General features: G+C 44.8%; 1 protein-coding gene across 1 annotated transcript in view; it reads right to left on the bottom strand.

Moving 5' to 3' along the window:
- Pmfbp1 (polyamine modulated factor 1 binding protein 1) overlaps positions 1-4,513 on the bottom strand; it is a 40,652-nt gene extending 36,139 nt beyond the window's left edge. The window contains exon 1 of the mRNA XM_051168893.1: positions 4,446-4,513. Coding sequence (XP_051024850.1) covers positions 4,446-4,496 — 51 coding nt within the window. The 5' untranslated portion in view covers positions 4,497-4,513. The remainder of the gene's footprint in view (positions 1-4,445) is intronic.
- Between the last annotated feature and the right edge of the window lie 10,338 nt (positions 4,514-14,851).

Below are 14,851 nucleotides of genomic sequence, written 5' to 3'. Positions count from 1 at the left end.
TTCCAGGCACCCAGAGAACTGTCTATAAATATTAATGGTTCTGCCACTGATGAAATAAACATATCGAGATGTCAAATGAACTTGTCAAGACTACAGTGAATTAGTGATAGAGTTGACGAGGGATTCTGAAGTCTCTTAACTTTCTCTCTATCCATTAAACAATCCCCTCTTGCCTATAAACCTAGTGATTTTCTTTACAGGGTTTCACCAAATGGGAGCAAAAGAGAAAGCCCTGGCCTGATCAGTAGGATCCTGTCTTTGATTAGGAGGTAGAAGGGTTAGCTAATTGTTGCTAGGTTGGAATGGAAAGTAGCGACTGAGATCAAAACAAACTGTGTAGAGCGTAATGACTTGGGTGGGGAGGGAGTTGGACACAAAACGATGGCAGATGGGTGGGCTCTCCAACACTTCATGGTACCACTTTCCAGTGTGGGTGGTGATAATGTGAGCGGAATTTAGCAGGAAGCATCCCATGAACCTCTGCGCGACTTCATCCCTATCACCGTGCTGCTCTTTTGTCACATTCACGAAGAAAGAAGGAAGAAGAGAAAAACTCTCCCACATAAAGCAGCAAGGGGGCGAGGTTCTGTTCACGCAAAGCTCTCTGGGTGATCCTGCAGGAGACCGCAGGCTGTAGTTACATCTCAGAGTCGATCTTGCTTAGTGGGAATGAAAGCCGAGCCGTCCAGCTGCACACCAGGGATGTAGTGGCCAAAGACTGCACCACGGGATGTGGGCTGCCAAGCGCTTCCAGCTTTCGGTTGTTATAGGTGAAGTGACCTCAGCGGCCTTAGAACAACCCGTTTTAAGAGAAATTCAGGGAAGGACACACAGTAATGGGGAGGGATGTTAGCTACCTCCCCAAAGCCTCGGTTAGGAGAGCCAGGAGCCGATGTTCTTCTTGACTGTGGAGTGAGAGGGTCCCATCACCCGATCACGCTGACTTGCCTTCTGAAATGCAGAAACTACATAACACATATTCCCATGGGAACGGGAGAGCTGAGATGGACATAGTGAGTCAGGCAGTAGTGGACATCTCTTTAGGAGACCTTTGACTATGGCCAAGGTGGGCCAGAGGACAGTGTGAGACCCGGAACCACAATGTCAGAGTGCCCGGAATCCAGAAGGTTCCCAGAAGCACTGCTGTCTCAGCTGATTCACTTCTTCACTTCCATTTAGTACCTGCAGTTTTTTTTTCTCTCCCACTTTACAGTTTAATTAGGTTAACGGCATGGCTCTGTCATTAAAAGGATTTCATTATCTCAAAACTCTCCCTCCTCCTTTCTAGCTCCCATCCCTCACTCCTCACTTTCAGAAAAATAACAGTGGATGTCAACTGCCCCAAGCATGTAATTACCATTAAGACAATTACCAGGGACTCTCTTAAGAGACTATGTGTAGAGTGGCTTAAAAAATTGACATATAGTCACTGCTTTCTAACTTGAAAACAAAATCCATGATCCCAATAGGGAGCAGTGGCTTCATCCTAATACGTTTGATGTCTTTCTCATGGCTGTGGTACAAGGGATAGTGTGGGCCCTCACAGGAGAGTTGGATGCTCAGGACCCCCTCGTCTCTGGCTACAGAATCATTTGTATCATCTGTGAGGAAGGTGACAACTCCACGCTTGCCCTACAGAAGAGTCTGAGGATGTTATGCATGCCTGTCTAGATGCTGACCTTGTTTTAAGGTGAGGATCACATTCGGTGGGGATGCTCTGAAAGAGGCCAAGCCCACTGGGGGCTCATGAATACAAAGCCAGTGAGACAGAACTTGAGTTTTCCCAAGTTAACATTTGAACGCAACCCTGTCAAGCTAGTGAAATATCCTCTCTGCTCAGGTTGGGCTCCCCGTTGAGCAGAAAGCCTAATGGAACCCCAGTCTTTACTACTTCAGGGCTGGGCCTTCAACGTCACTTAATTTGTATATTTAGGAACAGCTTGGAGTCTCTAAGGAAATGTCTCCATTCATAAAACAAGAGGTCTGGAGAAATCATCTTCCTTTGAAGGTTCCCTAAGCCAGTTAAATAACAAATGTGTTTTGCTACATGTCAGATGAAATTTGCCTCTAAAGCAGAAATGTAACCATTCACTCCTAAACAGCAAATCATTGCAGTTTAGAGGTATCCAAGAAAGAGTGAAGGCGCACTTAGTACCGTGAGATTCTCCTCAGCATCTACTTTTAATGCAGTTAGCTCTAAGAAGGGGCTGTGCTGAGAAACTCAGGAAAGGTGAAGTTTTCCTGGGGCCCAAGTAAATCTAATTTCTTTCTAATACCTCGCTCAAGACATTAGCTGTGACCTATTTATAATCCTATGTACTTTATGGAGAATGAATTCCAGGCAGATGCCTTCAGAGTATCAATATGCATTAGGTATAGATTTAATCTGACATCTCATCAGTCATAGCTCTGTAACCAGTACTAGGGGTAGGAGATGAACCAAGAGTTGGAATGTTGACGTTGGGACACAGTATGATACTGTCCTGGATCTGAGAGTTGGTAGTGATGGCTGACATAGCGAGCCAGTGCTAGAGTTTGTTTCATTTTGATAAGCTGTGGACTTGGATACCCAGTTTTATTGATATAAGATTTGAACCTGGCCACTCTTCCCAGAAGCACATGATATTGGGCAAGCTACCAAATCTATAGGCAAAATAGTGAGTGTTAATACTGCAGTTACTTCCATGATCATGGTAATTATTGGGAAATAAGCTATTTAGTGAGAGTGGATCTGCATTGGTGAAGTGGGCCTTCTGCCTTCTTAAACATATCTTTCAAGGTGGGAAGACACTTTGCTCTGAGTTTTAAGTTTCCTGTTTATTCCCAGGGAGAGCTTATGACTCAGCAGCAGCTAAAGGGTTGAGAACATCTAATATTCAAAACGGTGGCACTGTCAGGCTTTGGGGACTTGGACAAGAAGGCTTGGGAAAATCAGAGTTGTAGTTTCTCAGGTAACTTTGGAGTCAAATGGCAACACAACTGTCTCTGGGAAAATATCTGTCCGAGGATGAAGATAAATCTTCAACAAATAATAATAGACAACTACTTTTAACCTTCGCCAATGCCACAGGCACTGGGCAGATACCAGATTATGGCTAGAGTTACACTCTCAACACAAGTCCAAGTATTTAAGATGGAAAAAAGCAGAAAACTGGGGACTGGTGAGGTCACGACACTGGCTGCCGAGCCTCGTGAGCTGAGTTTGAGATCAGGGACCCAACATGGTGGAAAGCTGTTTTCTGGCCTCCATCTTGCCCCTATAAATAGATAAATGTAACAAGATTTTTACAAAATCGGGAAGCCTTAAAAACTAATGTTGCTGCAGGAATTTTTGTATTTTACTTGTGATCGAGCTTACAGTTACTGACAGCAATTCCAAACACTAGCCCTCATGCTGCTGACTGGGGACTCCTGAAGTCTGAAGTTGACTTCCATAGAAACACTGCAGTGTTTGCATTACTTTTGATGGGAATTAACGGACAGTCATTCAAAGTTATGCCTTGTGAGCACAGATTTTAGAAACTGCTCTACTCACACAGCAAAGACTATGGATGCATTACTATTATAAATCCAGTGACACTGGCACACTGGGCAAGCAGGTACTTTAAGACACACGTGGGATATGGCAGATATTGGCCACCTGTGGAGCGCAGCTGCTTTTTGTTAGCACTTCAGTGGTTCCCTCTTACTTTGGGCTATCATGCCCTGAGGGATCGTTCTGTTAGGGCAGGTTCCACAAGAACAGGGGTCTCTATTTCACCTTTTGAACCTCCAGCTCCTAGAACAATGCCTGGCACACTGAAGGTATTCCAAAGACATATGTTAAGTGAAAAAAAAAAAAAAAGCCGAGAAAAGTTATACGAGAGCCTTGTTCCCAGTAGAACTAGCAGTGAGTCCCATATGACAGCAGTAATCTAGCAGGAAAGCAGCGGAGATGTATGTTTTAGAAGCGGCTTACTTCTTGGCATAGAAGCCACGTGAGCATCTCTACACTTATCCCAATGGACCTTTTCCTACCGCTTATGGAACGATGAAGGACTATATACATAGAAGTTGGTCAGTTCTTTATTATACAGAGCAGAAAACTCCAATTTATAGATCCTACCAGATTTTTAAAAATATGCTGGCAACAATAGAAAATCTTCTTGCACCTAGCACCTGATAATCTACCTAGCAATCATTTAAAATATGTGCTCATCTCCTATATGTCTAAGGTGAGGTGAAGGAGGCTCAGAGAGAGTGGGCAACATGGCCATTCTGCTGTTGGATGTGGACCCAGAGCTGCTGAGGCTTGAATCTGGGCTCTTAAATCTGTGCCCTGATATCTGCTCTGCCCATGGTATTTTATGATGCTTATACCTGGAAACTGTAGGCATATGGGGCTTAAGGGAAATCCCCTTCAACAAAGGCTCACCTTCACATATGTAGGATGTTGGGAGCCTTACCTCATTTTTCAGTTCCTTGGCAGTTCGCAATTCTCCTTTAAGCTTTATCATTTTTGGGAGCTTTGTTATAGACCTGAAAAAGTCCAAGTGTTTAAGATGGAAAAAGGTATAAACGAGTCTAGCCCTTTAAGGATTTCCCCAACTGGCTCTATGCCCTCAGCAGGGGAGTTGGAAAAATCTCCTGAACTGTTAACCATACCCTACTTTCCTATCCATCTGTTTGTGTTTCCACATGTGCTAAAACCTTTGTAAGGGAGGCAGGACCATAGTTTTACATCCTTCCCAGAGAACCACTATGTGGTAGATTAAAAAGCTCCTAAGTTCACTCTTCTAGGGAAGAAAAAGAACTGAGTTAAGCTTTCTCTCTTGACTTCCATGGGTCAGATATAGTGGAGACTTTGATTTTTAATGAACCAGAGAGGATGTATATGACTATTCCCATAGTAACATGGGTTGGGGGACAAGAACTCCCAATATCTCTGTCACCTAGAGGAGGAAACTGAGGCCCAGAGAGGTTAGGTCACTTACCCAAGGTCATACACACCCTCTTACTCCATGAAGCCTGCCCACTCATTTTTTTCACTATGAATGTGAAATGCCCAATGATACGAGTTTTTTTTTTTTTTTAAAGCATCAGCTTGCCATTGTGGGTACTATAAAGTTAGAAATCTTGTAAAGTGCTGAGAATTATCTAGATTAAGAAGCTTCCAATGAAACCAAAGATGGCTGCCCATGTAATGGTGTGTAAGCACAGGGTGATGCATTTGAGGTCATAATGCACTGAACTTACCAAAATAATCTAACTCATTATGTTCTTAACTATAGGACTAGAGGGAACTTCCACCAGGCACTCACCTGCAGAATGGTTCCAAAATTGAGAAGCCACCAAATACTCATTCTTTGTAATAAGCTACATCCCCCATCCCTAATATAAGCCAAGAAGAAAGAATGGTTATGAAGTACGGAATTTGGAATGTTTTATGGAGTTGTATTCTGATTTTCTGCATTCTGGGCTCTCTTACATCTTCAGGCACAGAAATGCACCATGGGAATGAGACATTACTCAGTCTTACCTGGTAGGGCTAGGTGGCTTCACACTAACAAATTGCACATCTCAGCGGCTTAAAACTGGGAAAGATTATTTTTCACTCATGTCCTTTGTGAATCACCTGGAACTCTGCCCTTCATTGTCCTTACTCAGCTCCTTATTCTCCTCAGTTAGTGGAACCTCTATTATCTAGTGTGTGGTCTATTACCATGACAACGGACAGGGAACATGGTGAAGCACATCCTGGTCCACAGAGTAGAAGGGAAGCACTTCACTTCTGCTCACATTTCACTGGTCCAAACAAACTACAAAGTCACACCCAATGTCCTTTGTTCTCCAAAGGGAATATTAGTGAACATTACAAATAATTTCCACACCAGGCAAATCAAAAGGATTAAAAGTAGTGTAGAATCCAAGAATGAGGAACAGGCCCGTGGGCTACCAAAGCTTTGAAACCTAGTTCAAAGCCATGTGAATCCTGTCCCGTGGGAAGGCCTCGTCTCTTTGAGTCCTCATCTCTGCCTCTGGGGACGAAGAGGCTGTAGTAAGTGACCTTCATGGTCTGTGCTAGCTCTTGTTTCACTATGCTGTTCTACCTTGAGAACCCATCTTTATTTGGTAAGAACTATAAAGCCTGTGTATCACACACTAAAAATATGCCCTCGAGAGTGGCATTTCTCTTCAGGAATGTCCACTGGGTCATTGGCAGATGAAGCTCAAAATCTTACCTAAAAGGCAGGGGGAATAAAGCCTCACAAAAATAAATTTCTAGATTCTGATGGTTTCAGAGTATTTCAAAGGAAAGTTAGAAGGTGTGGGTTTCATTATTCACATGAAATACACTGGACTATAGCAAGTGAAACTAAGAGGAAAACCCTAATGGAATGTTGTCTCACAAGGAAACACACAGGATCCTTTTGGGTCATTATTAGCACTAGCAGTGGTGGGCAACTTGCAAGTACTTATGGCTGAAAAAGAAAGAAGGGCTGTGTGATACGTTTTAGAGGCACTTGACAGTAATGTTTGCCAGGTAGATAGGAGAGAGAGCATGAAGGAGGGTTCAGAACCAGCCATAAACAATCATCAGGTTGTTTTTTTCCCGAGACAGGGTTTCTCTGTGTAGCCTTAGCTGTCCTGGACTTACTCTGCAGATCAGGCTGGCCTCGAACTCACAGAGATACATATGCCTGCCTCCGCCTTCCTAATGCTGGGATTAAAGGTGTGCGCCACCACCTCCTAGCTAAACAAACAATCATCTGGAACCCCCACAATGCTCTTTCTGAGGATGACTGACAAGCACTTTATGCAGAAGGAAACTCCTCCTGGGAGGAGGGACAGGGTAGTCTACCAGATCTCTGGTTACTGCTTTTTCGGACCTTACACTTCTTCAATGTCATCCTCCTCTCAAGGCCCTGGCTGCACATCTCTGTCTCTTGCATCTCTTGAATTCACTACTTCTTCCTGCCTCATCTGTCACATTCACCAGGAAACTGTTTTTGCATTTTCAAAGTCTTGCAGTCTGTTTTTCAAATAGCATTTTTCTTGGTGACAGCTGTGCCAGGCAGGGGGCGGCGGGGGGGGGGGGGGGGGGGAGATTAACAGTCTAAATAAAAACTTAGAGGTCCATGGAGATGGACTAGTATGTAAAAGCAGTTGTCACGCAAGCCTGATGATTGGTCCCTAGAACCCACTTCAAGAAAACAGCTGGGTATAGCAACACACATCTGCAGCTCCAGCAGGTGAGAGAGGGGCGCAGGAGAATCAGCTGGAAGCTTCTGAGGCAGGATGCTGCCTGGCGGACATAAGAGAAACCTTGTCTCAAAAAGTGGAAGGTGAGACCTGACCAAACACACAGGCTGCCCTCTCTCCACACACGCGCCTTGGCATGCGCATGTGTACATATGCACACCCACACTCACAACATGCAAAACGAATAAAAACTTAGAGATTCTAGTGATGCTTTTGCTCCTCCTCAGCCCTTCCCCAGAGCACTAATATATACATTGAAGAAACAAGACTACCTCCCACTTGGGTGTCAGCTATGAACTCAGGTGTGCAAGGGGAAAAAAACTAGTTTTCATTACTCAGCCTCATTATTATGCCCATTTCCACCACACAACAGAAACTTAGTTGTGCTTAAATTCTTGGGTTCCGGAATCATGGGGAGGGGGGCTTCCGGCTTATGGCCACAGTCACTTCTCTAGCTAGAGTGTGCTGTGCTGTCTTTGTCCTGGCCAGCATGGTATATCTACTGTATTTTCCTTGCCTGCAGGCTTTGAGTCACCTGGTACTGTCTCACTCTTGGAGGATCATCTTGTGTGATTTTGACATACATATATTTGACCTATATATGCCATATATATATAAAATGGGCTTTCTTGGCTCTGCTTTTCTCACTCTGTCCCACCCAAACTGTGTTTCCCCCTGAAGGTATGTAGGATCTAGTCTCTCACTTACATCAAAGGGCTCAACTCCTCTTAGGGTCCACTGCTTCCGTCCACGTTTGCCTCACTTTGTATCTCTCACTAGGTTCCCATCATCTTGTCTTTGCTTTGACTCACGTATACACTGTTTTTCTTAGATCAGAGAGGGCTCAGAGGGCCACTGCTCGGCTTTGGGAAGTGGAAGGAAAAAGTGAGCAGATGAGCAAGTTTGATGAAACACAGGTATGTATCAGGTGGGCTTCGAACTCACTACATCATCCAGGCTGGCTGTGAGTGTGCAGTTGGCCAGCCGCTACCTATGAGTGCTAGCAGTACACATGTGCACAACCCCACAGGCCTGGCTCCTCTTTCTGACCTGAACAGAACAGATCGAGGACTTATTTTTCCCCAGTTAAAAATGTCTTTCTGGATTTTCAGAGAAACAGGTGCTATTTAATTTAAAGTGAAAACAAGCTGCAGGGGTTGCTCAGAATTCGATTTACTTACACTCAGCTCTAAGTGGTCATATTACGTTTTACAATTTTCCCCAGCATTGTATGTCCTAACAATGAAATAAATCTGATGAATCTCAGACACGTTAATTACATTAATGGATGACAGGATGCTCAAAGTCTTCTTGAGTTTAAAAATATGTGACCTCCGTACATGGACTGAGATATCCCTCATGCAAGGATTTTCTTTTTCTGCCCAAAATGTATGGAAGGAGTCATGGTATGTGAAGCCTCATTTCTTTGGTTTTAAACCCAGTGATAAAAGAGACAACCCTTACTCTTTGAGGGTGTGTCTGATGGGGAGAGAGTGGAGCCACAGGAGCAGCTGATGCAGAAGTAGGTCTCGCTAGGGTGTGAGGTCGTGTAGTGTAACACAGGGAAGAGGACCCCAATACCAAAGTCCAGTGACTCTGCAGAAGGAGATGTTGGGATTGAAGGAAGAAAGGAGGCGTCTGAAGCAAAAAATAAGGGTTTAAGGATTTGTCAGGACCATCCGTCCTAGGTTAAAACCTCCTATTTCCTTCAGTACATTTCACAAAGTCTGTTAGTCACCTGTTCCAGTATCCACTCTCTTATCTCCCTTAGTAACAGAACCTTAATTTTATTAAATGTCTATGTACTTACTCCAAAACTACATCTCCCAGCCTGTCTCTTGGGTAGGTGCCACTATGCATTTAACTTTTGGCCAACGAAAGGTGAGCATTAGGAGGACTTCTAGGACATCTTAAAGAGGAAGTGCACACCTCTGTCTCTTCTCCCCTTTCTGGTTGCCTGTGATGCTGTCGCAATGACTGGCTCTCCAGCAGCCACTTGCAACGTGAGGAGTTGTTGACAGAGACAGCGGCTTTGGTCTTGTTTAACTAACTGCTATCCTTTTGAATGCTTCATGCTATTGAATTTAATGTGAATGGACAAAATCACCATTGTTCACGTTCCTCTTGGAGAACTCTCTCTAACAATCCACTGTTTCTAGCACCATTGCTAGCTTTAAAATGCATTCTGGACTGGCTGCTGGGGAGAGACTGTTCAGTAGGTAAGAGGGCTGCAGGGGACCTGGGTTCTGGTCTCAGAATGCACACAGTAAGTAGCTCAAGCTCCGGGGGCTCCAATGCCCTCTTCTGGCCTCTGCTTGTACTGCATGTACATGGCGAAAATCATAGAAGCAATGTAGGCATAGACCTAAGATAAAAACAAGCTCTAAGTGGGGCGTGGTGGTGCACGTCTGTAATCCCAGCACTTGGGGAGGCAGAGGCAGGTGGATCTCTATGAGTCTGAGGCCAGGCTGGTCTACAAAGTGAGTCCAGGGCAGCCAAGGCTATGCTACATACACAGAGAAACCTTGTCTGGAAAAATCACCCCCCTCCAACCTCCCCCCCCCCAAACCCAACCAACCAACCAACCACAAACAAAAAACGAACAAACAAACAAACACCAAATTCTAAGATGCACAGAGGACTGCACATTGTTTATACTGTAGACAAGTCTTTGGCACCAGTACATGACCTTTTCCCCTCCCTCCTCTCCTCCTAGTCCCTCCTCCCACCTCCCTTCTGCCCCTCCCCCACCCACTCCTCCTGCTTCTCTTCAGAAAAGGGCAGGCTGCCCGTGGATATCACCAAACACAGCAAGGTGCAGTAAGACTAGGCACCTCCCTGTATTAAGGCTGGATGAGGCAACCTAGTATATGGAAAAGGGTCCCAAAAGCAGTCAAGAGTCAGAGATAGCCCCTCCTCCCACTGTTAGGAGTTCCCCAAGAAGATCAAGCTACACAACTGTAACCTATGTGCAGGGGTTCTAGGTTAGTTCCATGCAGGCTCCCTGTCAGCTCAGTCTCTGTGGGCCTTTATGAGCCCAGGTTAGTTGATTCCCTGGGTTTTCTTGGGTTCCCTGGCTCCTATAATCCTTCCTTCCTCTAGGAGGATTCCCACAGCACCACCTATATGTTTGGTTGTGGGTTTCTGCATCTGTTTCCATCAGTTGCTGGATGAAGCCTCTCTGATGATAATTGGGCTAGGCTATACCAATCTACGAGTATAGCAGAATATCGTTAAGAATCATTTCACCAACTTTTTTTTTTTTTGGTCAGTTATGTTTGGTTCTATCTTAGGTCTCTGGGCTATCCAGCCTCTGGGTCCTGGCCCTCTGGGCAATGTTTAGGGGTGGGCGCCTTCTTGTGGCATGGGTCTCAAGCTGGACCAGTCATCAGTTGGCCACTTACGTTTTCGGCAACACCTTTACCCCAGCACATCTTGTAGGCAGGACAAAAAGTATGTCAAAGGTTTTGTGGCTGGGTTGGTGTCCTACCCCCTACTAGAACCCTTGCCTTGCTACAGGAGATGGTCAGTTCAGGCTCCATATGTCCTGTTGTTAGGAGTCTTAGCTAGAGTCACTCTTGTAGATTCCTGGGTGTTTCAGTTGCCCTAGGTTTCTAACTCATCCCAGAGATGCCCCCAAGAAGCTAAAAAGCTTCTGTAAGGCAAAGGACGCTATCAATAGGACAAAAATGGCAGCCCACAGAATGGGAAAAGATCTTCGCCAACCACACAACTGACAGAGGGCTAATTTTCAAAATATGTAAAGAACTCAAGAAACCAGCCAACAAGAAATCAAATAATCCAACTGAAAAAAAAAAATGGGGTCCAGACTAAACAGACAATTTTCATAGAGGAATCTCAAATAGCCAGGAAGAACTTACAGGAATGTTCAACAGTCTTAGGCACCAGGGAAATGGAAATCAAAATGACTCTGAGATCCCATTTTACACCTGTCAGAATGGCTAAGACAAGCTCATGCTGTCGAGGATGAGGATGTGGATCAGGGGAACACTCTCCACTGCTGATAGGAGTGCAAACTTGCACAGCCACTTTGGAAATCAATGTCAGTTTCTCAGAACATTGGGAATAGATTTACCTTAAGACCCAGCTATACCACTCCTGGGTATTTACCCAAAGGATGCCCCACCATACCACAAGGACACTTGCTCAACTGTGTTCATAGCAGCTTTATTCATAATAGCCAGAAACTGGAAACAACCTAGATGTCCCTCAACTGAAGAATGGATAAAGAAAATGTGGTACATTTACACAATGGAGTATTACTCAGCTGTTAAAAAATAATATCATGAAATTTGTAGGCAAATAAATGGAACTAGAAAAAGTCATCTTGAGTGAGGTCACCCAGACCTAGAAAGACAAACATGGTATACACTCACTTGTAAGTGAATATTAGCTGTAAAGTAAAAGACAACGGTACAATCCACAGACCCAGAGAAGCTGGGTGACAAGGAGGGCTCAAGGTAGGGGTGCATGGATCTCACTGAGAAGGGGAAATGGAATAATAGACATTGTGGGTGGTCAGGGAGTGGGGGATGGGAACAGGAAGGACCAGATAAGGGGAGGATGGAGGGAGAGAGTATTGGGATAGAGATTTTCTTGAGTGAGTCCCCTTCCCTCTTACTTGACCTGGTTTCTCTTGAGCCACTGTTCTTTGCTTTCACTTTCTCCTTCTGCCCTTGATGCACGGAGTAGGGGACAGGGTGAGGGGGACCTACAGGCTCAGGGTTCCCATTGCCACCATCTTCATTCTCAGACCATACGGCCATGCTTTCTTTTTGGATGTACATTGTGCTGCATATCTTCGTTGCCATGACCACTGACCAGCGAGAAGGAAAGCCCTGCCTCCTCCCTGCTTTGCATCTCTCTTTATGAGATGCGTACGTTCTGCCTGTTGAGAATCACATTCTTTCGCAAACCAACTAGGCCGACACTGCAGTCATCCTTCTCACAGCTATGTGTCTGGAAGCTTCTGTGGGCCACACACTGTTCTAAATGTAAGATGACAGTTAACTCTCAAAGTGGCCTTCCCAGGTATGTGAGCCTCTCCCAGTCACAGAATGTGACCATCTTTGAACGTGACCACTATGGATGAAGGTGTTTTGGTATTTTCTATCTACCTAGGTGGCCTGCTCTAGTGAGAGAACAGGAACATACAGACCTTTTTGAACTAATTTTAGATTTTCAGAAAAGTTGCAAAGATAGCCACTTTGGATTATTTTAATGTGACAAGTGAACCAGATAGTTTTGAAGAGTATTAGCCAGTTAATTTACAGAATGATGCTCAATTTGGATTTCTCTCTCTCTCTCTCTCTCTTTTTTTTTTTTTTTCTCCTCCCTGCTTAGACCAAGGCTGTGCGTTCTGGGCATGTATGTCACAAGCCATTTTAGTGAGCCGTATTAGTCATTCGTGATGTTAACACGTGTCATCCTGATGATCTTAACCCCGCGTCACCACCTTCTCCTGGTTTTCCTTACGGTAAACTCACTTTAATGAATGTACATCTGTTTGTCCTCCAATTTTATCCATCATTATTTTTATTATTATTTTTTTAGCAAGATCGATTTCTCTTGCAGTAACGATCACTGTGTTATTCTTTTTGTCTTTTTTTTTTTTTTTTTTTTTTTTGCATGCACATGTGTGTTTTTAGGAGTGGAGATGCACATGTGTGTGGGTGCTTCTGGAGGCCAGAGGTTGATGTCGAGTGCCTTCCTTGATTGCACTCCACTTTTATCTACTGAGGCAGGATGGCTTGCTGAGCCCAGAGCTCACCAATTAGGCACTTGTCCTGTGGGTCCCCTGTTCCCATCTGTGTAGTGCTGGGATTACAGGCTGTCATGCCTGCATGGCTTCTGCGCGGATACCGGCAAGTGGTTTCTCCATTGGCTATCGCCCCTGCCCCATTACTGTGGTGTTCTAGTAGAGATTGTTTTTCTATTTCTATCCTTCCTTTTACATTTACTTAATGGGATGCTTCTGGAAGGAAGGGTTGCTCCTTGTTCTTCTTTACTTATGTTGGTATGAGCCCACGGATGTCTATCTGAGGAGACAGAATCTAACACTATAGTTTTGCCGCCCAACTATTCCTACTTGCCCCGTTGGAACTCCTTTCACGTTGGCTACTAACCAACCTTTCACCATGCCCCATCATTTCTGCAGCACAGCCCTACTCTCTAGGGCCACAGCGTGCGTCCTCCAGCCTCATGTCGCATACTCCCGTCGTCCCCTCCTCCCACTCGCTTCCTTCTGGGGCCGGGGGTCACGTGTTCACTCCGTTCATGTGACAGCAGCCTCATTAACTTCTTTCACATGTCAGCATCTCTACTTGGAGACCACCGGGATAGAAATAACCATCTCACAGGATGGGACCAGAATGACAAGAAAACATGGCTGGCGCCATATCTTAAGTTTCTGAATGGGTTCCTTTTCTTCCCTTTCTTTCCTTTTTGCCTTCCCGAGGATAGAATTTGTTTCTTGCTTTGCCTTCACCTGCCTTCAGCCTGTATTATACAAGATTCCTATTTTGAGGAAGGGTTTTCCAAATCTTCCTCTTTTCTCCCTCTCATCTTAGCCATTTTCTATCTTCTCCTAGTTTTCAATCAGTTCATAGACAAAGACAGGGACCATTGGGGGCAGGTGTGATAGCACCGACTGGCACATTCCCACATGCTTGCTCTCTGGCAGGAAAGGGTTAAATACTTTGTGATAACTTCAGCCCTGAACTGCCAAATCTCTTAGGTTCAGCTCAGCAATCAAACTGCATAACCTAATAGAGCCCCCGGTGCTACGGCAAGCACAAGACACTGATTTATATTTTAATATCAGTAATTTCCACAAGAGCAACATTTCTGAGTGTCATTTTACAATTTCTGTCAAATGCCAGCTCGGTTTTTCTTAATTCTGTTTATTGTGTCTGAATTTGCAACCTCATCGGCAATGCAGATTCTTGGCTCCCAGGAGAGAGCGAGCTTTCATATTTCTCTGCAATGGGAGGGCTGGGGCTGGGGGACAGGAATGGGTCTATAAAAGAACTGGAAATATAAATGAAGCACTGCTTATTAAGAAGTGATTGTAGAGTACAGTTAGCTTAAAAAAAAAAAGCAGGATTGAACAAGCTAAAAAAAAAAAAAAAAAAAAAGACATACACAGAGAGAGACAGACAGAGAGAAAGAGAGACAGACAGAGAGAGAGAGAGAGAGAGAGAGAGAGAGAGAGAGAGAGAGAGAGAGAGAGAGAGAAAGTCTTTGAGACCCACAATCTATCATCCTCCCAGAACCAGGAACTGTGTGCATACTGCCACATGGAAAAGAGAGGCTGGTCCCAGGAAAGCAGGGTGTCTGGCCCTGTTTCCTAAGAAGTGGTTGCTGTGGCCATTGGCAATGCAGTGGGTTGTGAAGGGCTTTGGGATCCCCAAAGATCAAAGGGACAGAGCTACATAAATGCCAGATGTTGCCAGTAGGAAGAGGGAGCCTGGGTCTCTCCTGGATTCTTTGAACATCTAATAAAAGAACAAAGCTGGTGCAGCTGGCACAAACCTCACCTTCCGGTCGGTGTGCTTAGGGGGGCCCGGGGCTTCACGAGGCTGCCTGC

This window comes from Acomys russatus, chromosome 26 (genome assembly GCF_903995435.1).
Source record: "Acomys russatus chromosome 26, mAcoRus1.1, whole genome shotgun sequence".
Taxonomy (NCBI): Eukaryota; Metazoa; Chordata; class Mammalia; order Rodentia; family Muridae; genus Acomys; species Acomys russatus.
Note: the sequence above shows the minus strand (reverse complement) of the source record. Positions and strands in the feature narration are given on the sequence as shown.